General features: G+C 48.0%; 8 protein-coding genes across 8 annotated transcripts; 4 read left to right on the plus strand and 4 right to left on the minus strand.

Moving 5' to 3' along the window:
* Nucleotides 1–639: 639 nt before the first annotated feature.
* On the plus strand, nucleotides 640–2,266 carry N7506_001643 (uncharacterized protein; the record flags this gene model as incomplete). Its single annotated transcript, XM_056950939.1, has 4 exons — nucleotides 640–655; nucleotides 712–868; nucleotides 966–1,627; nucleotides 1,683–2,266. 4 exons carry the CDS (start codon nucleotides 640–642, stop codon nucleotides 2,264–2,266), a joined length of 1,419 nt encoding a protein of 472 aa, XP_056816854.1.
* A 1,086-nt stretch (nucleotides 2,267–3,352) lies between these two features.
* On the plus strand, nucleotides 3,353–5,503 carry N7506_001644 (uncharacterized protein; the record flags this gene model as incomplete). Its single annotated transcript, XM_056950940.1, has 2 exons — nucleotides 3,353–3,807; nucleotides 3,856–5,503. 2 exons carry the CDS (start codon nucleotides 3,353–3,355, stop codon nucleotides 5,501–5,503), a joined length of 2,103 nt encoding a protein of 700 aa, XP_056816855.1.
* Nucleotides 5,504–5,735: 232 nt separating this feature from the next.
* On the minus strand, nucleotides 5,736–7,230 carry N7506_001645 (OSTA/TMEM184 family protein; the record flags this gene model as incomplete). The annotated part of the gene is made up of 6 exons (XM_056950941.1): nucleotides 5,736–6,188; nucleotides 6,245–6,394; nucleotides 6,456–6,581; nucleotides 6,650–6,902; nucleotides 6,956–7,103; nucleotides 7,158–7,230. 6 exons carry the CDS (start codon nucleotides 7,228–7,230, stop codon nucleotides 5,736–5,738), a joined length of 1,203 nt encoding a protein of 400 aa, XP_056816856.1.
* A 1,252-nt stretch (nucleotides 7,231–8,482) lies between these two features.
* On the plus strand, nucleotides 8,483–9,558 carry N7506_001646 (sterol desaturase family protein; the record flags this gene model as incomplete). Its single annotated transcript, XM_056950942.1, has 3 exons — nucleotides 8,483–8,709; nucleotides 8,764–9,269; nucleotides 9,359–9,558. The coding sequence occupies 3 exons, from the start codon at nucleotides 8,483–8,485 to the stop codon at nucleotides 9,556–9,558; spliced, it is 933 nt and encodes a 310-aa protein (XP_056816857.1).
* A 759-nt stretch (nucleotides 9,559–10,317) lies between these two features.
* On the minus strand, nucleotides 10,318–11,034 carry N7506_001647 (uncharacterized protein; the record flags this gene model as incomplete). Its single annotated transcript, XM_056950943.1, has 1 exon — nucleotides 10,318–11,034. One exon carries the CDS (start codon nucleotides 11,032–11,034, stop codon nucleotides 10,318–10,320), a length of 717 nt encoding a protein of 238 aa, XP_056816858.1.
* A 1,057-nt stretch (nucleotides 11,035–12,091) lies between these two features.
* N7506_001648 (uncharacterized protein) lies at nucleotides 12,092–13,866 on the minus strand (the record flags this gene model as incomplete). Its single annotated transcript, XM_056950944.1, has 4 exons — nucleotides 12,092–12,652; nucleotides 12,882–13,173; nucleotides 13,239–13,349; nucleotides 13,403–13,866. 4 exons carry the CDS (start codon nucleotides 13,864–13,866, stop codon nucleotides 12,092–12,094), a joined length of 1,428 nt encoding a protein of 475 aa, XP_056816859.1.
* A 1,186-nt stretch (nucleotides 13,867–15,052) lies between these two features.
* On the plus strand, nucleotides 15,053–17,198 carry N7506_001649 (uncharacterized protein; the record flags this gene model as incomplete). Its single annotated transcript, XM_056950945.1, has 8 exons — nucleotides 15,053–15,129; nucleotides 15,188–15,209; nucleotides 15,269–15,298; nucleotides 15,379–16,240; nucleotides 16,298–16,526; nucleotides 16,580–16,772; nucleotides 16,822–16,880; nucleotides 16,940–17,198. 8 exons carry the CDS (start codon nucleotides 15,053–15,055, stop codon nucleotides 17,196–17,198), a joined length of 1,731 nt encoding a protein of 576 aa, XP_056816860.1.
* A 1,878-nt stretch (nucleotides 17,199–19,076) lies between these two features.
* On the minus strand, nucleotides 19,077–20,156 carry N7506_001650 (FG-GAP repeat domain-containing protein; the record flags this gene model as incomplete). Its single annotated transcript, XM_056950946.1, has 1 exon — nucleotides 19,077–20,156. The coding sequence occupies one exon, from the start codon at nucleotides 20,154–20,156 to the stop codon at nucleotides 19,077–19,079; it is 1,080 nt and encodes a 359-aa protein (XP_056816861.1).
* Between the last annotated feature and the right edge of the window lie 2,840 nt (nucleotides 20,157–22,996).

Below are 22,996 nucleotides of genomic sequence, written 5' to 3' on the forward strand. Positions count from 1 at the left end.
CTACCGTGCTTTTTTGTCCCAATTTGTGGTCCGAGCGTAGATGTGCGTGGAGCAATCGCAATTTGCAAAGATTGACTTGATTTTAAGCTCGCGGGAATGCAAAGCACAGGGGGTTACCATACCACACCGAGGCTGGTGTAGAGATAGTGGTACGGAGTAGCCTTTTCAAACATTAATTGATACAGGAATTATTGAAGTGCACACAAGAGATTGTAGAGCTCCCCTGGTGATTGATCATAATTGACAGGCTGTGGCTTAAAGGGGGAGACCCAGCAATAATTCCTAGGAGAGTGGAGCATGATGATCGGCAGCTCCAGCAGGAGAACCAGCTAGGCATGACTGCAGTCCACAAATACGCATTCACCACTCACAGCTTCAGGCTAAAAGATAGTCCTGCATAAAGCGCCCCAATCAGATTGTAACATGCTGTGCGCATCGCTTACTCGAATCTGACTTTGGCTTTAAAGAATCGAACAGAACATCTAGCCCAAACTTACTGAAGTGCCGTCCTACTCACGTGTTGAATGCATGCTTGACGAGTCGCAGATCTTATTTCATTTCCGATCTCCCCTTCTTGTATTTTGCCGACTGCGTGCTCCGTCCGTAAAGCTCCCTTAAACACCCATCTGTGTCACAAGAATGGGTATCACTCCAGGTAAGTCAATTGCTACTTCCTTCAGTTTCCATCCCTTGATGACTGACCACTGGCAGAGCATGATGCCGACGCAAAGCCAACCTCAAGTCTACCAAGCGATGAGGAAGGCCATGTTTCTCCCTCGAATGTCGACGATGCGGCGCTTGTCCGCAAAATCGATATGCGTGTAATGCCGATGCTGTTTGCGATTTATTTTGTCGCCTTTTTGGACCGGTATGCCACTTGACCCTTCGACTTTTGATATTGTGATCGCTATTCCTTCAATCTATCGGCACATCTCAACCCTTGATTCAGGCTGACCCCGCCCCAGAGTCAATATCTCCAATGCGCTCACAATGAGTATGCCAGAGGATCTCAACCTATACGGCGACCGGGCGAACATCGCCCTGCTAATCTTTTATATCCCATATGTTCTTCTCGAAATTCCCTCTAATATAATCATGAAAAAGCTCAAGCCCCATGTCTGGCTGTCTGGCTGCATTGTCGCTTTTGGCGTTGTCATGCTCGGTCAGGCCTTTACTCAGAACTACGGGGGTCTGATTGCGACTCGATTCTTCCTGGGACTTGCGGAATGCGGTATCTTCCCCGGAAGTTTCTATCTGATCAGTTTCTGGTACAAGCGTGCGGAAGCACAGAAGCGGTTTACGATTTATTGGTCGTCCGTCATCTTCGCTGGTGCCTTTGGGGGTTTGATCGCCTCCGGAATCGCTCAGATGGATGGCATGCGCGGCCTCGAGAATTGGCGATGGATCTTCTTGCTGGAAGGCATTGCATCCATCCTGGTCGGAATCGCCGCATTCTTTTTCTGCGCTGATTTCCCTCAACAAGCATCTTGGTTGAATGAGGACGAGAAAGCTGCAGTGATTGCGAAAACACGCAATTATGAAGATGGCGACGAAACTGTCACAAAGTCTGATTTGGCCGAATGTTTCAAAGACCCCAAGTCGTATCTGGCGACGATAATGTATTTCAGTGAGTTAATTTTGTGTCAGAGATGCATTTCGTTCAAACTGACTCAGGTGAACAGCCATTGTGATACCAATCTACGCTTTCGCGTACTTTGCGCCAACAATCATCAAAGCCTTGGGGTACGGGACGATCCAGACCCAACTCCACAGCGTACCGCCATTCGCCGCTGCGATCGGACTATGTATAGTGACAGCATACCTCTCGGATCTGTGGAGCATCCGTCTACCGTTTATTCTATTCGGTGACCTGCTGATCATAATCGGTCTGGCGATTATGCTGACCACACATGGCGCCGGCCACTTCTCTGCCGAGTATCTCGGCATCTGCTTCATAACCATGGGCGCCTTCAGCGCCGGCGCTGTTATCATCTGTTGGGTCCTGATGAACATGCAAGGCCATAAGCAGCGCAGTATCGGGTCCGGTTTGGTGATTGGTGTTGGCAACGCAGGTGGTATCGTCGCTGTCTTCTGCTTTACCAAAGATGATGCCCCCTTGTACAAGCGTGGATATTGGATTCTGATGGGTGTCACGCTTGCTGGTACGGTGACAACAGTGGTATATGGGTTGGTTGTTGCGCGTGAAAGGCGTCGTCAGATTCAGGTAGAAGGCAGGACGGATAAGGAGAAGATCGTTTCCCTTTGATGTTGTATAGCTGTTGGGCTGCTCCACTGCCAAGGTGGTGAAAATGACATACAATCTTCCTTTCGGATAATTTCCTTCATGACTCAATCGGATCAATATATCTAATTTTGACTGCGTATTAGTTATTAAGACTGTCACTACTCGTCTCGTTGCAGACCAACCACGGAGGGGTCGCCCGGGCGGTCTTGAGTACAGTTCCTGCGCACTCAGGGACCCTTTCGGTTTTCTTCAGGGTGACCCAGATGTTCAGCCATTGTGATTTTAGATCTTTTCCTCGGATTTTGAAAAATAACTTCATGGAATTGACATAACGTTGAGCTGGAGGCCGTGGCTGCCAGATTGGTCAAGCCCCCAAAGGTAGATTAACTAACTAGTCGCGGGTCGAGGGCTTCTTCTCTCTCTCTCCACTCTTCTCTACTGAAGTCACCCACAATGCATGGTATTGAAATTCCTACATTCGTACTCTAATGCTCTCGATATGGTGCGAGGTGTCGTCTTGTTCGGGGCCACAACGAGGCAATCAGAAAGACGGGGCACATTGCTGCCCGAGACCCCCCACCAACGGCTCGCTTGGTCCCGAAGGCTTAGGCTGCCCCCCCCCCCCGGGGCCAGCACGGCGCACGTTGATGGGCTGCTGCCACATACGGATACAAGTGGTCCGCCAAAACACTGACATATCATGTGAAGGGGAGTGGGCCACATTGCTTCGCTTTCCCCCTGTCTGTCAGCGACCGTGGGAGGCTGAGTGGCAACCCAAGCCACAGAAAGTATTTGGAAGACGATCGACATGGGGCCAAAAGCTGCGACCGAGTCTGTGCCACAAAAGCTTCTTCCATTCTCTGTACGCCTTATGCAAGATTTGTGAGTCAAGGCTATCTGGGTTGGACCATTGGTCTTCAACTTCGTACATTAAACCGCAGCGCGTACCTGGCCTTCGACGTGTTGTTGCCTCGCACAGCTTAACGCATCCACATCATGCAGCACGAGCACAAGGCTGAGCGAGGCCCACGGGGCAAATATTCACGCTTAATTTGTCAAGGCTGCAGGTCGAGAAAGATTAAGTGTGTACTGCCAAGTCCTATGAAAATGGGTCCCCTGGGCGTTCCTCAGCCACCAGAAACTTCTTGCGAACGGTGTCGCAACTTGGAGCTGGAATGCATTGTTGAGCGGACAAGTCTAGGGAGGCCAACTGGAAAGTCCAACCAGCGAAAAGCCCCACAAAGCCAACGGTCGGCGTCTCTGAAGGATCCAGATCCAAAAGAGGATGACGTCGCTAGTGCCCTCTCGGATCTGGACATAAAGGAACATTTGTTCTCTAAAGGCGAAGACGCAGATTCTCCGCTTAACAATGGCAATGATCAATCACAACAACCGGCCAAGAAGACCGTTTTTCGGTCCATGACTGAAGTCAATGCTTTCATGTCTTCTGTTCTGGAGAAAGATGCCAGATTCGGATCCGAAATTACTCAACCAACGACGCGCTGGCGTGGATCTCTGTCAGATCTTGTCAGCAAGGATATGACCATTCTACTAGACAATTAGTGAGTGCTTTGACGGTATTGCGACAAGATTTGCTAAATAGTATCTAGTTTATCTTGGCATCGGTTTCTTCTCCCGAAGCTGCCCACTCTTGCCGACCTAAGAAACAGGTTGATCTCAGAAGAATTGTCAACTGGCAATCATGCGACGAGCCTTCTCTTTGCCATTCTTTGCATGACATCCTTCGATACAGCTGAAGGGTTCTCCAAACAATATCCAAAACTGAAACAAAGCCTCCAACATGCCGTTTCATCATACGGACAAGAATTCACTATTTGCCCACCAACTCACCCAGATTCTATCACTGTCTGTCTCTTCCTGATTGAGTTCCGGCCAACTATGCTGTCCACTTGTCAGTTTGTTGCGCACAAGGCAGTCAGTCCTGGCATATACATCAATCTGGCCTATAGAATTGCACAACGACTTTCCTTGCTACCCGCACCGGACACCTCTATATTCCACCAGCTCATGAACCCGCAGGCTCCAAACTTCGAGCGATGCTTCGCCAACTCCGTGCAAGAGCTCAGAATTCTTTCGCTCGAATGTTGTCTAGATGGCTACCTGGCACAGCCTCTTCCAAAGATGCGCAGGCTGATCCAGCACATACGGCCTCATATCAATGCTTATCAACATCTCTTACAACAACGAGAGTGCTCACCAAGAGTGGTATTCCACATCCAATGGAACATGTCATTTTATCTAATGATAGAGGGGCTCATAAATGCAAAGCAGTGCTGGAGTACCCCGGAAAGGTTGTTCCTCGTCGTGGAAGACATGGAAAGGAAGTGCTTCGAGCAAATCAACGTCTCAAATTGCCTCCTAGTGGACCCTTCCAGCCAAGGAGATTTGGAGGATATACCAGCTGCTCGCTCCCTGCTTGAGATGAAATTCCACAGAGTGTTTGCCGGAATCTGTGGTCTCGGCTTATTCTATGCTGCCGTGCAGAGAAAAAGACTCTTCGAAGGAGAAAACATTGAAGATCCCGAAGTCCATCCAAAAGAGTCCCTGCACATCGTGGACCAAGTCGCCGAAAGCGTGAAAAGTCCACCCAACGCTCCAGGCCAGGCTTTTTCTGTATTTCTCCAACGCTTTGGGACAAGCTATCCCGATCAACTCGTGCGCGTCTTGGAAGTATTCCTGGAGTGTGCGGAATCGAAGCTCGGCGGCATTACATTCAAAGCACCCATCCAACAAGTCCTCTACGAGATCATCTTCGTATGTAAAAACATTGTTGAAAACAACTTGGTCCAAGTACGGGTTTTCGGACGCCTCGCACGGAATTTCGAGAAGCAAATGGATGTATTTCCTAGATGCGCGAGTTACATCGGTAAGATGGCCGCGTCACCGTGGACATCAACTGAGTCTGCCTTTGCGACTGGTTGCGTTTATGCCGCGGGTAGCAAGATTATCTATGCATTTCACAATATTCTTGAACGGCTGAGGGAGGAGGTAGCCAAGGGCGCACAGTGCGATGGAAATCTGGAACTGTTCCATACGCCCCCTGATTTGAGTGATTGTTCTTCCATGGGTATGGACTTTGATAATTCCTCTTGGGATGCATGGAATTTATGGCCTCATGTGGGGTCGTTCAGTCCTTTTGAGACTTCGCTGGAGCATTTCGATTTGGTGCCGGAATTGAACTGGGACAGCCTGAACTATGACAGTTATTCTGAACCAATGAATCTTTATGGCATGTAAAGGCGACTGGGATGGATAATCAGATGTGATGTGATGACTCGGCGCCTGTGACATGAAACGCCGAAGGAAGTTGAAACGTTGGATAACAAAGTGTTTGTTCGAAATTGATGCCAATCGAGTTTTGATCAGTACGCTCATTGAACGGTAGTCGATCTTGTGCATAATTCATGGTCTATATCCTGCTAAACGAAATTCATATGTAACTAAAAAAACAAACAAAGCAGCCAGATGATCATGCATCGTCACTAGAGCCAGAACTAGTTTCATATGTGGCCGCGTCCGCTTCCTTTTGCATCTGATGTCTCAACTGTGCCTTCTGTAAAGCCCTTGCCTTTGAGATCATTCTATGCGCATCTATCACATCCTGGCATAGATTTAAGGGATTCAAATAATTAATCCAAGCAAACCAACCCATCCAGCCACCCTGATAACGCTTCAGGGACTCCCTCATTAAGGCCTCCTCGTCACCATTGGCACTGACGGCTTGGTATGCTTGGGGGCGCATAATGGGCTGTGTCTTGGACATTTCATAGGGCTTGGTGCGATAGGCGTAGAGAACCAGGAAGCATAGTGGAACCATCTGGACACAGATGACCATTGTCGGAAGACCAATCAAGACGTCGACATAGGTCAGGGTTTTTGTGGGTACGAGGACGTGGGTGCCAGTCAAAATAAGGAAGAGAATCTGTGTTTTATTAGTGATACTTCCTTTAATTCACTGTCTACAACGAGGGGATTCACCTTTTCTAGAAAGACCAATCCGACAATAAACTTAAATGCCAGCAACTTGGTAAGTGGATGATGTTCTTTCATATAGCCCTTCATTTTTGAGTAGAACTGGAGGATAGCGTTAATTGCAATTGATGTCGAAAGAGAAGTAATAACTTCAATCTATTGTCAAAATTAGCTTTTTTTCTCCATTGAGATGCGGGCTGGGCCAAGTATCACATACCCAAACATGAGCGAAGTGAGGCGATGAGCCTTCGAGACAGAAGACGTGGAATGCCTGAGTCACTACTTGAGTGATGGCAGTCATCCAGGTGATGATGGGGTATTGGAGAACACACCACCAAGTCAGCTATGAAAAAAAGGATAGTCAGTCAGTCATTCTGTGCTTTGGTATTGAAATTTGTCAAAGTTCCTCACTTTTAGGAAAGCGAGACCATTTCGCTTCTTCTTCGGCTGCCACTGCCTGTTTGTCTCTACCGAAGAGAAGAACTCCACCTTGCTCTGCTCAGTGGGAGCCAAAAAGTCACAAAGTAACATGAGAAAGGCGTACAGAGCAATGCCCTGAAACACCTCGGTAAATCCTTGGAGGTAGAGATAAGTGTTCGGAAAACAGACAGCAAGGAAGGATAAGAGCTGGTAAGATGGAATCATGTTGATAACACGCATAATCCTATGAACTCTTAGCAACACAGAAAGGGCTTGAGTATGATCTATATAACCCACTTCAATTGTTCGTTTGGATTGCTCATAAGCATGGCATGACGTCCCATCAAACCAATAGTCATGAACAATACTATTGCGGTACAGATGCCTGACACAATCATGTTGAAATGGTAGAACGAAAGATTTCCCACAAAGGGACCACCGCCAGCTAATCAAAGGTTTAGCCATATATACCACCGAGCTTGACGTTTTCTTTACTCACAATTCTCAATGTGATCAGGGATCACGCAGCTAACGCTGCTGCTACCCTCAGCTCTGCGGTATAAGGCGTCCATTTTGACAGATAGTCCAAGACTATAGAGCGGAGAAGCTCGATAAAGGACTTGTGAGAAATTTCGAGTGTGACAAAGGTATCACTTGGATTAGAGCTTCCAATTTATCTCCCCAAGGCTTCTTTCACAGCCCAAGATGGGCTGTGTCGATCACGACGATCTGCTCAACTAAAAGTCTTGGCCAGAGCAGATTCCCCTTTTAGGCCTTAGCGTCAGCCCAGATATGCTTGCTTTTCAGCCCCCATTTACTCTCCGCCTTGAGGCGAGCCAATAAGAGCTGGGGACTAGGTGAGATTGTCGTGGCTTGTCTCCGCCGCGCAACTATGCGGAAATAAGCCTTCAACTGTCATCCTTGCCTCGCGCAGCTGGTGGGGCCCTCGCCATGTTTTGATGAACCATTGGGTGGTAACACTACAAGACTTTGTCAGCGAATCGGAAAAGCTTTATTGCACAAGATGAAGATGAGAGGAAGAGGACCAGAGAAATAACCAAGGCCGAGCGATCAAGGTGCTGGGCGGTGATAGACATCCAGGGAATCACCCCAACATGTGGTACCAGTACCAGTCTTACCGGAGAAAGAGAGCAGATATGTGCGGTAAAGTAGTGTATTGTGGGACGAGGAGAGAAGGAAAGGAAGAGAGGGAAGCTCTCTCCATCTACATTTATCAACTGCGGGGAGCCTGGCAAACCAGGCAAACACCCGCGCCAACAAGTCTATCACGAGGAATCAAGACGAGACGTGGAATTCCAGTATTAAAAGCAGATCGGTCGCTTTGGAGTGATCAAGGGAGTATCCATAACCGTTGTAGCCCAGCCCACCTACTGTGGGTGATCCGACCTGTACGGAGTAACCTCGGCGTGACTTGGCGCATGGGGAAAAATCACCAGATGACTAAGCACACTGTCACCTGACCAGTCAACAACCCCCGATCAAGCATCATGAACCCGATCAACGTAGGGCAATTCGCGATGTGGTGCCATTTTGATCAGGCCATCTGAGTTGCCCCTGGATCAGATATTCGGAAGCCGAAAGTCATCCCTCAACCCACTCCACGCGTGGATATGAGTGGGTCCCGGCGTCACAGACAATTGTAGGGATTCCCCGTGTGGGTATTTGCCGTGTAGGTATACCCCGTGTAGGTAATCGCCATGTAGGTAAATCCATGCCCCTGTAGGTATTCCCCATGTATAAGAGAGCGCCAACGAAATCACTCCCTCCCAATCAAACTCATGCAAGTATAATACTACAGCAATTATGGATGTGTTTCTCGACGTTCTGGATACATTCGTCCTCGATCGATGCTATGCCTTTCTTTCGCCCGACCCAACCGCGATTCATGGGAATATGAGCTTGCCTAGTGCTCATATCAACCGGCATGTTCAAGTGTATTATCCTCTGCAACCTTCCAAATGGGCTGAAGCAAGTCTTTGGAAAAGGGATGATCTCTCCAGACAGGCATTGTCGTTGTACTTGATTACATGGTATGTCCAGTGGGTATGCACATGATCTATATCTAATGCACTTTTCAAAAACAGGCTCTTTGCAATGCTCATGTACCTCCTTGGGAGCCTTGTATTATACCATACACTCTTCGATAAACGACTCCTCCGGCACCCCCGATTCCTGGCAGACCAAATCAAGCTCGAGATCAACCAAGGCATATCCGCCATTCCCACCATCACACTCCTCACAGTTCCATTTTTCCTTGCGGAGATAAAGGGGTGGTCAAAATTATACGACTTCACCAGCGAATCGCCATTCTGGGGATACACTCTGCTGCAATATCCACTCTTCATCTGCTTCACTGACAGTGGAATTTACTGGATACATCGTGGCCTGCACCATCCACTTGTATATCGCTGGCTCCACAAACCGCACCATAAGTGGGCTGTGCCGACACCTTTCGCAAGTTACGCTTTCCACCCACTGGATGGATGGTCGCAGAGCCTCCCATATCACATATTTCCTATGATCTTCCCGCTACAGAAGGTTGCCTATTTGGGATTGTTTGTCTTTGTCACTTTGTGGACAGTACTGATTCGTAAGTGCTGAATCTTCGGTTTCAACCTAGCGAAATCAATATGCCGAAAGGCGAGAAAAACCTAAACGCTGACAATGACTTTTTTTCAGACGACGCTGAATACCTGCCAACGTCGGAAATTATCAACGGAGCCTCTTGCCACACGATGCATCATCTTTACTTCAATTACAACTATGGCCAATTTACCACTGCCTGGGATCGGCTTGGGGGAACCTATCGCAAACCAAAAGGTGATGCATTTATGGAAGCACATCAAAAAGACGTGAAATTGGCTAGCAAAGATGACTGAGAGCAACCCAGCGTTCTCTCGAGATCTTCGCAGCTCATCGATTTTATAATTAATACCTAATTCATGGCGCACTCTGATAACACCACTGGATGAACTCATTCAGATTTCCCAGATCATCAGTAGCCGTGCTATCCATGTACTGAAGTCTAGAATCAGATTTCCCAGTCGCATCCAATGTGGCATTCAGCAGCCACCAAAGTTCTTGGGCATGTTTTGGGTAACCCAGGTGAAGAAGGTGATCCTTATCAAGAAGGCCAATGACAGAATCCCAGACACGCTTCCAGTTACCAGAAGCACAGCGGATTTTATCCAGGGAGATATATTTCAAGAGTCCTGCTCTTGCCTGGAATGCGAGGGAGTTGATGGCTATTTACTTCAGCATATTTCCGAGGCAATGCGTTTGTGGATCAACATACCATATATCAAGATTAAGAGATGTTCCACGGAAACTGATGGACCCCATGGTATTGAGGCTTCGTTCAAAGGAGTATCAAGGAGTTGTGAGGCCACATCACTCAATGGAGGAAGTGGCAGTTCGGTTGACTGTGATGTGGCGATTTGACTGAAGGTTGATGCACTCTCGGCTTCCCATAATCCAGCACTCCATGGGAAGTTGCAGTTCATCTCAAACACGGATATTGATGGGTGGTTGTTGAAGCATACCGTAAGGAATCCGTCTGCGAGAAATACCCAGCAAGCAATTCTTCAAGTGAGTTAGCACACAGATCGAAAGGTTGTGACGGAAAATAACGATGTTAGCTACCTGATACACACTTCCTCTGCAACCAACTGTCTCCATATGCTTTCATCGCAGATGTCTGGAGCAGCCTCCCGCTTCAGCTGGAAAATTCCCAACGAGCGTATTGTAGACACCAAACATGGATGTCGAACGATGCGAATGCGACGTCTTGTTTGCATATTATCACGTCCAAACTGAAGCATCTCAATTATAAGCGCACTCTGTATCAGCTGCGTTGTTGAATGGCTCTTCTGCGAAGTGAGTGTTGATAGACTCGCGATTTGTCGAAATATGTACTCTTCCGCAACATCAAAAAGGGCGGATGGCAAGCCTTTCCCATCCAGCGGTATTGTGTATGTAGCACCCGATAGAAAAATAGCGAGTAACAAGGAATTGGCTATGTTGCCAGGATCGAATGTGGGGAAATGTACCACCGGCAGGTGCCAGTGGAGCGACTGGAAGAACGCCGATATGGACGCTGTGATATGGGAGACGTCAAGGAGATGAGAAAGTTCAGCAAAGTCAAGCTGGTGGATTGTGCCTGTGCTTCCGAAGGTCATTGATTTCGATGTTTCGACTAATTCCGCTAGGATCTCGGACAATTGGGTTGAGAGCTTGGAGGGAAACAGAGCGTCGGGGTTGAATTGGGTGAGCAGGTAATCATCTGGAAACGAAAGTATTGCCGATGGCAGCTGGAAAGGCAGGCTTGGGAGTTGAAAATCGCCAAAATTCGACATGATGTCCGTAGGAACGAGGGCATCTTCGATATGAGAGTGAAGTGTTTCGAGATTTCGCCTGACAGAGCATTTTGCAGTCTCTCCAATTGCCAGTCTATCCTTTTGGATAGAGGGGTCGGCGAAATGCCGGAGAAAAGAGAAAGGGCCACTCCCCTTCAAAGTAGCCCGAGAAGTGTTGGCTGATGGTGAACGTGAAACAGCTGACGGCAGGCTCAATTCAGAAGATGAAGTATCCGAGCCCGAGAAGGTACATTCACGCGATAGAGAATGACACCGAGAGCATGGTGTGCCTTTGTCACATGACGCCTTGGCGAAGAAACAAAGATCGCAAGACTGTCTTTTCCTGCCTGGTCTGGCGGCTGGGGGCTCAGGTCGATTGCTCTTTCTTGCACAGGTCTTGCTGTGTCTCCGCGTTACTTCTCTGCTGGGTCTTCAGATAATGTCCACTTCGCAAATGTCTAGTTTACGCACGGCTTTTGAAATGATTTGTTGCAGAAAGGGCAAGTTGAAGTAATTTGCTGTCTATCTGAAGTATGTTTAGATAGAACAATGGGCTCAATTTGCAGACTTACGTGTTGCTTCATGCCTTGAGAGATGTGCTTTCCTTTGGTAAGATTTGCTGCATTGTGCGCATTGAAACATGATGAGACTCCAAGGCAGGGTCCAGAGAAGTGATGTGGTTGTCTTTGGGTCTCGGGCCGGGCACCCCCAGTGGCCGAATGATGATGACAAATCATTTTCGGGTGCACACAGGAGCCCCGGTGTGCCTGCAGGGCTCCACCCACACCTGGAGCTCAAGACCTCGGGAGCACTAGGGCAGGCTTGTTTCACCCATCCTACATGCTAAAAGTGACGATATGCTCGATAAAAGGTTTAGTAATATACTAAGCGGGATTCAATAACAGCAACATCAAAATATCTATATAAATCTCAGACGACCAAATCAGACTCCAAAATCAGACAGGTATACCAACACAACACCAAAGAACAAGCTTTGCAAACTTTGCGACCAGTCATAACCTTGAAAATGTCAATACCAAACTATCGATTTTAGAATTCATCTACCTGCTGGTAGATTCAAGTCAACGTTATGGTCTTCTGTCGGTTCTAAATGCCAGCCTTGAGACACATATGGCGCAGGTGGCGGCGCATCTGCAATAGACTGGAAACCGGGTGGTGGCTTGGTGGGATTATAATCATAAACTCCAAGCTTTTTAACATTGGGAACCGTCGCAGTATAATATCTCCATCGCGCCCATGGACCGTTCAGGCGGGGCAAAGGGCGACCACCTACCATGGAGTCTCCAGGCCTGATGACTGCTGGTACCGATTCCCATTGGCCCATGAAACAACCCTTGCTGCGATCCCAGATGTTCACTTCCAATTCTCTGACCACTAGGCTGTTGCTAGTTCCGTCGGCGTTTGACAAGGATACAATGCCGAGGCATCGAGGCATGGGGTAATTGCCCTGAAACGTATGAGGATTACTCTCCATTAGGTTTTTAACATCTGAAGAATAAATTTGCATGATATTTGCACCGGTGTCGTCGATGAACGATAGGTCGGTCCATTGAGCTAGCCCTGGGGGTGCCAAGGGAATCCGAAGACTTAGTTTCATCTGATAATATTGTTAGCAATGCGACAGCGACACGAAACGAAGGAAAGGCACGGGGGAAGGGGAAATACCTCGATAAAATCCTGCCACGAGCTTTCGTGGTTATCGAATGGAAAAGTTTTGTATTCGAGATAGCTTGGGTTTTGACTGGTAGGCTCGGGTCCAAATAACTATAAACCTGGTGTTAGAGACTGCTTGATATGAAAAAGGATGGGTTTCATAGTGTACTTACGCCCTCTGTATGGAATCCCGTGTTTAATCCATCATTTTCATCATGAAGATATCGGAATTCACGCCAGTCAAATGGCCGTGGCTGGCATAGTTGATACCCATCATTCCAGTACGTGACCAGGCCGGGGGTCCATTTCAAAATCCCCGACTTGTAAGCCACTATGATATTCTCGATGCTTTCAATGAGATTGAACTTATCCCCTTCGTTAACGAGTGACGCCAGCATCCCTTCGAGGGTTTTCAGTCGGTGAGCTACATCCAAGCTCACTCCTGGTGTCTCTGCCATCAATTCACTGCAAAGCAGACCAGTCAGTTGGGAAAGTGACAAAATAAATGTCCGGAATCAAGGAAGACTTACAATTGTTGGCGTCTCAGTTCCAGAAGGCCCCCCAGTTTGATTTCATAAACATGCACCATGAGCCCTTCCCTAATGCGCTCCTTGCATCGTGCAATCTGAGCAGGGAAATCCCTATACCAACAAGTCAGCTACCATCAAACAAGTATCAGATGTATCAGACTTACTCTGGATCTAGATCAGGCTCATCCTCGCTCCAGCCCTTAGGCGGGTTCACCGGTTGTCCAACAGGGGGTGTCTTAACCCGTTTCCAAACCATCTTTTTGGCAGCTAGCTTAGGCCGAGGCCGGTTTGCCTCCCATTCATCAGTGTAGTCATTGGAAAGATCAGCCAAAAAGGTCTCTATGTCCAAAGTCTCTTGCTCAGGCAGCTTGGGCAGCTGCCGAGGCTTCTTTGACTTCGAGCCATTCGACAAACTTCCAGCTCGGCCGCGTTTTCCGAGCCGTGAGGGAAGCTCTTCCTCGAGCTGTTTTCTCAGTGTCTCGTTTCGTTCTTGTTGGGATTGTTCGCTGAAGTATCCGACTGGTTTTTGGGCAAGGCGTCGAGACCGTCTTGATCCACCGGAGTAATCGGACCCGCTTGTCGCATACGACGAGGGCTGCGTGGAATTGGAAGAGCGTGTAAACACCATGGTTGGAGATGAGATGTAATAATCTTGCAAAATTCGTTCAATGGATAGAGAATAAATTGTTATCTTGGATAGAATGAGTTAATCATGGAATTGGTCTCGAGGGCATCGTATTTGTACATGAGTAAATACTGTTAACAAAGTGGTAGATATTTGGCAGAGATATCAAAGAAAAGATATCAAAGAAAGGTGGAAACCAAGTCCCCTACTTGCTCTCAATCAAATTTAGAGTAAGATAAAGGCTGACCTTACTATTTCATCAAAGAAGAGTTGGAATTCCTTTGACCACTTCACAAACCTCGAGATTTGGCAACCCATTCATAGTTCTTTCTGTCCTTTCAATAATCACCGGGTCCTGTCTCGGTCCTCTTACTTCGACGTTTCGAAATACAAAAATAGAAGTTTTCATTGTTACCAATCTTGGGTGACTGATATTTCCAAGGTTCTCCTAATTCCAGCTAAAAACAAACCTGATAAGAGAAGCAGCAAGTTATCCTGGGACATAACCTTCATCGTGCAGAGAAGACTGTATTGAGTTATGAGCTCAACCGAAGAACGTATAGCCTCCAGGGCTCTTATGCCTACTCCTCTTAACTCTGCAAGATCTCTTTAATCCCTTTGTACTGGGAGAAAATGAAAGAACTAATTTCTTTCTCTGCACAATGACCTCGAAAGTGACTCGGCGAGCACTTCTTGAGAATGGAAACAAAGAATGTATGTCAAATTGCGAGCTTAGACAATGAGGGTCAATGGCTATGACGAGGTATTAGGAAATCAAACATTATCTCGTCCTATCCTAACTCGATTTCGTAGTTGCTGCATTCACAAGTTGGATATGGATGAGGCGCGCAAAGATGTCGAGTAAGTTAAAGTTTAGATGAGACGTTTTGAATTGTGAAATCTCTCTGTAAACCGGCGAAGCAAATCATGGAAGTGTACACTTACACAATATGCACTTTTACAATAAATCTTCGACGGACGCAAACAATCAATTTTATTGAAAATACAAATAGATGGAAGTAAATGAAGAGCCCCGGGAACAGCCCCGAAACGGGAGCAGTGGGAATGACGTCACCGGCGCTTGCACCTTCCTCATTAAAGGGACCACGCCCCCACACATTGTTTTCTTCCTTCCGCAACAAAAGACGCCGAATTCAATATATCTGCATTGTGGACATGAATCTTTGTCATGCCAGGTGACAAAGACAGTGGAGATGAGGTAGCAGCGAGCGATCGTCCGATTCGCAAGAGGACTCGGACAGGATGGTGAGCAGTCTAGGCCGTGGCCTCGATCAACGGGCTGACAGGGTGGCTTAGTATTCAGTGTCGCCGGCGCCGCCGCAAATGTGAGTCTGATAGATATCATTCTTTCTCATCTCCGTGTGGTGATACTGACATTGTGGAGGTGATGGAGCCCGACCTCGATGTCGTGGCTGTGAGGTGCGAGGCCAAGTCTGTCGATGGGGACTCAAGGCATCATTCCATTCCTCACGCACCTTGAGTCTTTCACGTCAGGATGCAGCTGCACTGTGTGCTGTGGAAGAAAGACGAGGAGCAAACTTGTCACAATTCCAACAATTCATCGATGAAACTGAAGTGACCGTTGATGGCTACTCGACACCGGATCGTCTCTCGGATTGTTTCTCCTGCGAGCCCGAGGGTTCCGTGCCGAATTTACCATCACCCAGCAGCATCTCGCACACTCCCTCGCGGACAGTTACGGGAGCCTTGAGTATCGCTGATCTTGTGGACCATCACGATCTTCCAACTTCTGACCTTCCAAGTAGCCTATCAGGTGATAACCTCGACGTTTCTTCTCTCCCTAATACCGAGCTGTTGGAGCAAGTGTCGGATGGTCCTTTTTTAGAGGAACAAGACCATGCATGCCCCTTCTTCCTAGGACAAGCAAGGTTTCAAGCCAATATCCAAGACACAGTCCTTCCAGTTACAGAAGCGGAGAAGCTGCAACTGATATCCGCGTTCTTGCGAGAAACAGGAACCTGGTGCGAAACCACTGACTCGCAGATGCATTTCACCGTGAAGAGCATTCATGAGATGATGAAGTCGCCGTCGTTCGTCGCAGCCGCGCTATCACTTGCCTCTCGCCAGCTAGACTATGTTCAGGGGCGACAGCGACCTGTGACACTAGAGCTATACCAATTTACCATCCAACTCCTTCTTTGCCAGGACCCTGCACAAGCCGACACTTCTATCTTGGCCACATGCACTCTCTTGTGTGTTTATGAGATGATGGCCTCGCGGATCGAGGAATGGAGACGACACTTGAAAGGCTGTGCCGGGTTTCTCCGCGCCCAAAAGTGGAATGGCTCCAGCGAAGGCATTGTGAAGGCAAGTTTTTGGGCTTTTGCTCGTATTGGTGAGTGCTCATATCCACCTCCGGGCTTGCGATCATGGCTGACTACTATCGTGAAAGACGTATGGGCGGCATTCAATAGCGGAAAAGCCACGCTGATCCCCACCGAATCTTGGGTTGATAATATGAGCATTGATTATGTGTTGGCGAATGGAGACTTGGATGAGTATTGCAATCTTGCAATACTCATATTTGCTAAAATCGTGAACGCTCTTTCTAATTTCCATGTCTCTCAAGCTTCTGCATTCAAGGCCACTGCCAGCGCTCTCTGGCATGAACTACAAACGTGGTACCGGCTGCGGCCGCCGGAGGTCTGCCCGTTGATAAGAGACTTTCCTCCAGGAAAAGTCTTTCCAGAAATGGTGTTCATAAGATCAGCGCCCAGTATGGCCTCACCTCGTTAGATCATGAGAATTCAGCTAACATCCCAGACTGTGGAAATACCTTCTTTCACTCCGGTTGCATGCTTCTTCTCCAGACAGGTATTCTTGTCCGGGGAGTGGAAGACGGATACCAGCATTCCCATGGTGATACTGTGAGCCCAGATAAATCAATACCCAATTCCTTACTGATGATAGCTCTAGCATAACATCTTCTGGCACGCACGAGAGCTAGTGGGAAGTTCTATGTCCAACCCATCGCAGTATGTTGAACACCATTCCCTCCGTGGATCTTCAATGGAAGTGAACTAAGCCGAGGCAGTGCAAATTGGGTTAATCAGCTTCAACCGCTTTTTATCGCCGGCACGGTTTTTGGCAACTCTGTAGCCACTCCCGTGATTCGAGATATCATGTCTGGGTCTAAGTCAGATGGTCACACGGCCCGGGAAGATTATGAGGATGATAATTATTGTTCCGAAAAAATCATACTACTAAAACACTTAGCCAAGATCGAGCGCGAGACGGGTTGGAAGACCTCGGACCGAGCCGCTGAGCTGAGAAAGCTCTGGGGATTCGCATGATTAAGCCTGCATGAACCCACGAACAACATAGATACCAGACGTCATATTTGAATAATGACACCCTCGGAAAGTTTCGAAGACCGCGGAATCAGGCATTTTGGTTTCAAACTTCCAGCAAACAGACCGAGGCATCCACAGAGAGATTCTACGACCCACCATAATCATGGCTTTTGTTTTGACAAACTCTCAGGCGTTAAAGGACAGAAGAACCAATCAGCCATTTGGATAATGTGTGGCGATTTCTCCGCCTCGAGTCTGCCACGAAAATCGCGTTTCAATTTCCACTCTCTCCAGTGTGTGTAATCAAACGCCTGCAACGTTTTGCAGCACCCACATTGCGAGGTACAATGGCCAATCCCTTTTTGTCCGCCAGAGAGGTGCCTCTGTGCACAACATCCACATTTGCGGCTGCAACAGCCACCCCGATCTTTGCAATCTTGAACGAGCCCCTTGCGCATGTACCATGTTGCATCACATCGTAGTTCATCGTAAGCGGCTTTGCATGTCCGGCCTATCATACACTCTGCTTGATACAGATCATACTGCTTTCGTGCAATTCGCTCTTCGTGCTTTTTGACCTTTTTCTCTGTTTTTTCAAGCTCATTTTGTATATTTGTATCGTGAGACGCATCGCATTCGATGGCTTTAGTCTTTCGTAGTGCGTTGAGATGCTGTTGTAGCGTTTCTGTCCGCTGAGTTTCCTCGCGTAGAGCTTGCTCAGATATCAACAAGTCGACTATTCTCGACTTATTCGTAAAAAATGATCTGGCTTTGATCGACAGGTAATCCTTATATGGGGGATCTGCGTGGTAGAATGCTGGGATGTTCGGAAAGCCCATTTTCGTATCACAGGTCGAGATGTGGTTATGTGGAAGCAGTAGTCAAGTCTGGAGCTGTGGGTTGAAAACGAATGATTTTTGAGATTGAAACAAAGAGCTGAAATGTGACATCACAATTTCAACTCGTCGCATCTTGTTTGGAACCCAGGCCGTTCCCAATCTAGAGTGACTGGTTCCATTCAGACTTTATGGCTTTCTGGGGTTGGGCTTTATTTAGCTTGCCGAGCCGATGGCACCAAGTCCCCCATCCACGGAAAGTGCACCTGAGGAAAACTCAAGGATCAAACGAAACCTTGGATGCGCTTTCATATTTAGTTCATAAAAACCTCAGAAAACGCCTGCTCAAAAAATGACAATTTGATCGGAACAAAAAAGATAATCTTAAAGACCATGTTGGTGTTTTAGGAAGAGCCGAACGCGGGGGTCGAACCCGCAGCCTTAAGATTAAGAGTCTTACGCTCTACCGATTGAGCTAGCCCGGCGAGAGGCTGTTGATTGATGAAAATTGTTGTGCTATATAAACCAAAGACAACAGTCAGAGACCTGAATACTCCTTTCTGGCTTCATCTTGACTTCAAATTCATCATTTATTAGGTTTTTAGTCTCTGCCAAGGCCTATACTACTTCCAATCTGGGCTGATTTCCCTGAAAGTGCCGGGGTTGCCCAGGTGAGATGATTACAAGGTTCCAACCTTGGAAGGTTGGACCGGTGGTTGCATGGCAGGATATACATAGCGCAGGGCCCTTTCTTGAGATCACGACATTTTACGAGAGACTTGGGTACCCAGGACACTTAGGGATCTGGGGACCAAGAATGTGTTCCTTGCCATTCAAAATTCAGGCTGGATATATCTCCAGATTGAGCAATGAGTTGGAAGTGCATTGCATGCGCTAGTCCCTCTGTCACCCACTGCTGCTAGTGCTGGCTTGAGGTGTCAAATCAGGACCTCGGGATTTTCCATGAGTGACGACATTTTGGATTCAGAGCATACCATGAGAGATCTTTCTATGTATCTGGTCTACGGTATCCATGGCCATTTTAAGTAGCGCAAGATATCCCCAGCAAGACGCTCACTGTGTTCTGCCCCGAGTTGGTATCCACGATGTCGAGACGATCATCTTCGTTGAAATTGCCCAAAGCAACGTCAAGCGGCCTGGACCCCACAGGGTACGTGACCTGCGTCTGGAAGCCTCCAGATCCATCGCCTAACAGGACACCCACCGTATTACTGTTGTAGTTTGTGACCACGATATCGAGATTGCCATCTCCGGTGAGGTCGCCCACTGCAACATTATACGGGCCTGACCCAACAGGGAAGGAGGTCTGTGTCTGGAAGGTTCCATCGCCATTCCCAAGCAGAACGCTCACTGAGTTACCGCCGTTATTAGCAGCCACAATATCGAGCTTGCCATCTCCATTGAAATCGCCCACTGCAACCCCAAGGTCATTAGCTCCCACGGCGTATGCGGTGAACGTCTGGAAGGTTCCATCGCCATTTCCAAGTACCACGCTGACCGTATTGTCGCCAGAGGTTGCAGCCACGATATCGAGCTTGCCATCTCCATTGAAATCGCCCACCGCAACACCGAGGGGAAAGGCTCCCACGGCGACCCTGACCTGCGGCTGGAAGGTTCCGTCACCATTCCCAAGCAGAACGCTCACTGAGTTATCAACGTAATTTGTAGCCACGATATCGAGATTTCCATCTCCGCTGAAGTCTCCCACCGCAACACTATACGGATTGGTCACCACGCCGTATGCGGTTGGCGACTGGAAGGTTCCGTCACCATTGCCAATCAAGACACTCACTTGAGTGGCGCCGAGGTTTGCAGCCACGATATCGATCTTTCCATCTTTGTTGAAGTCACCAAACGCAACACCAGCAGGCCCGGGCCCTGCGGGGAATGTAGTCTGCGGCTGGAAGCTTCCGGTCCCAGTCCCCAGCAAGATACTCACTGCATTCTCGCCGGTGCGGAGACCCGAACTCACGACATCAAGATGGCCATCTCCATTGAAGTCTGCCACTGCAACACCGTATGGGAAGTTTACCACGGTGTATGTGGTCTGGTCCTGGAAACCCTGGAAAGTTGTGCATTTGCAGGCGCCAGATGAGCACATTGAACCAGTGGAGCACTACAGAGGTACGGATTGATCAAGTCAGTAACAAGAACATCAATACAATACCAGGCGTCCTGGCTGTATCAAGCATAGGTCCAACTCACAGTGTTGCCGCAAGTGCCACAGTTATTTGGGTCGTTCTGGAGGTTGTTGCACGCTCCATTACAGCATGTCAGGCCAGACGCACACTAGAGCACAACCTTGGAATAAGTCATTGTCACACAATATGTAGTTTGCGGACTTACAGAGTTCCCACAAGCTCCACAGTTGCTTTGGCTGGTCAGGAGGTTGGTACACGCTCCGTTACAACAGGTGAAGCCGGATGCGCACTGTCAAGTACCCGTTAGCTATTATTGCAAAACATACAGTCTGCGGCCTTCTTACGCATTGCCCGTTACAAGCAGAAGAGGGAGGGTCGCAAGTCGGCGGGTTTGGTATACAAATGCATTGTCTATTCCACGTTAGCTTCGAGTTGGCTCTGCAATCCCACAACGAGTGAGAGAGAGACTGACGAGGCTTTCTGGCCCAAGATGTCAAGTCCAAGTAAACCGGCCGATTGCCCACTGGTGTCGCAGTACCCTTGCTGGCCTAGTTTCATGCACTATATGGAGCAGCATGTTAGCATCGATCTCGGCTCATAGATGATGTGTCTTGCCTTGATATCACAAGCGACCGGGTCGCAACCACCACCACCCCCGATTCCGCCAATCCCGACCCCAATATGGCCAACATCACCGTTAACGCCCCCACCAACTCCGCCATCGATGTGCTTGATATGATTTTCACTAGGCCCAACCCACTTTTCTGGGGTCCCCTCTCCGTGGTACGCAGTCACAAAAGCACCCAATGAAATGAGAAGGAGAGAACGCATTGCTGCAAGTTCTCTTGATTGACAAAGTTGCCGAAAGCTCGTATCAATTTTCGTGTATCTGATAGCGCGCTTAGGAACGAGTTTGAAGACGGAAATTGTACACTGTCCCCTTTGATAAAGGGATCGGTTATAAGTCTGTCATGAAGGTCACTATCTAACATTTTTTTTTATGTAAGAACAGGTCCGATATTTCTTCTGGAATGTGAACTAGTTAAATTTACTGGAAGTCCTCGGGTAAAGGTATGTGTCATGTTTTGCGGTAAAAAGTCCCGGCTAATCAATTGGAATAGAATGCCAAGGAACATTGCATGAAAGCTTCAAGCTTTGCGCCCATTTACATGCTTTCTGCTAGAGGCCCTTCCTTGCAGTAACGCCACCTTTCAAGTACCAATGGCTTGCTGATGCCCCACCAAAAGCTAAACTATCAGAATGCAGCAAGGTACGCAGAGACACGGAATGAGAATTTTAGATACCTGCGGTCCTTGGACCCTTTTGGATTTCTACCCAAGAGAATTCAGCCGATTTTTCCCTTTGCAAAGATCGTCGCGAACAGTAGTGATGTTGGAGAGGAGCTCGCGTAGCTGCCCATTATCATCGTATCCATCGGTACAACGCAGAATCAGCCAGTGTGGTCGAAGAGATACTAGCAGCTTGTATGGCCGCCCAAGAAAGACAGTTCAGTGTTGGTAGCTTCATGTTGGCGGAATGCGTCCCACTATGGAAGTTGTGTTTTTCTCAGGCGGTATCGGCGGGGATTCCGTGATTTCTATCCTGAGCTTTTCAACCTCATGCCCAGGTGCTTGACGTCCTTTGGACTATTGGCTATTTTGCTCTCGGTTTCAACTTGAACAGTGGTCGGACCTTTCTGACCAGATGGATCTTCGCCGTTCGTAAAATCACCCCGGTATTCTTCAAGGGATCAATCAATCTAAAAGAGTCTTCATTCTCATATTCGACTCGAATGCGACCTACATAAATTCGCGGTAGAGGGCCGAGAATCGTATGCCAAGTGAATCGAGATCATCAATATGATTCCCAGAGTTGCCAACTTGACACAATAACTCGTTTGCGACATCTTGTCTGATTGAACCGAGACATGAGCCCCATGAAGAGAGAGTCTGACGGCTGATCGTAATACTAGTAGCGACCACGAGTCTGCAGTAATTCCCCAATCCCTAATTATCTCTTCACAGCTTATCCGATATAACCAAAAACAAAAACATACAACAGTGAGGATTCGCTGGTGGTCACCCACCCAACTACTAACTCACCGGCGTGTGGCTTAAGTACGGCTGAGCGGACGGGAAGCCCTGTTCTCCACACCCTGTGGTCGTATGTACTTGAAACAAGAGTTGAGAAAATTATATTGTCTTCAAATTGATACCGAGTTGGGCTGGCCCACTGGGAGAGGTTTGGTGGACTGCTCCTCCAAACTTAGCTGTTTTGCTATTTGATAGGCGGTTCCCACAGATTTGACAATTAAGCCATTCTTTACCCATTCTTCGAGCTGGAGCTTCCCTATTTCCCCCGCATTTTGTGCCCATTTCTGGCAATTCTTGCTTCTACGTGGCTGAATCGACCCGTGCTCCTTAGTGTGCACATAAACGTTCCCCTCTTCACTACTACTATGCAAATTATGCTTTCAACTGCACAGGTTTCGAGTTGTGTCTCTGCTCGAGACCTAGGGAGCAGGGAGAGAATTCAACACCCAGTGAACTGAGTGGTTGAAGATTGGTTGAGAAGTCCTTCGGAATGTTCAATCCTACTCTGAATGGTCCTTCATTTCCGGAGTTACATCTCCGGAATTGGTGCCTTGGTGCCTGGAAGCCACGGTCTCAACATTGACCATTTCCCAGCTTATCATCGCCCAACCCCTGAGTAAGCCCTAAACAAAGCACGAAAAGCCAAGTTCTTTTTGGGGTTATTCTTGTTGGCTCTTGGTTTGATCCTCATGGGAGCTGTTACTTTT

Source organism: Penicillium brevicompactum (assembly GCF_028827555.1).
Source record: "Penicillium brevicompactum strain IBT 35665 chromosome Unknown utg000001l_segment0_segment0, whole genome shotgun sequence".
Lineage (NCBI taxonomy): Eukaryota > Fungi > Ascomycota > Eurotiomycetes > Eurotiales > Aspergillaceae > Penicillium > Penicillium brevicompactum.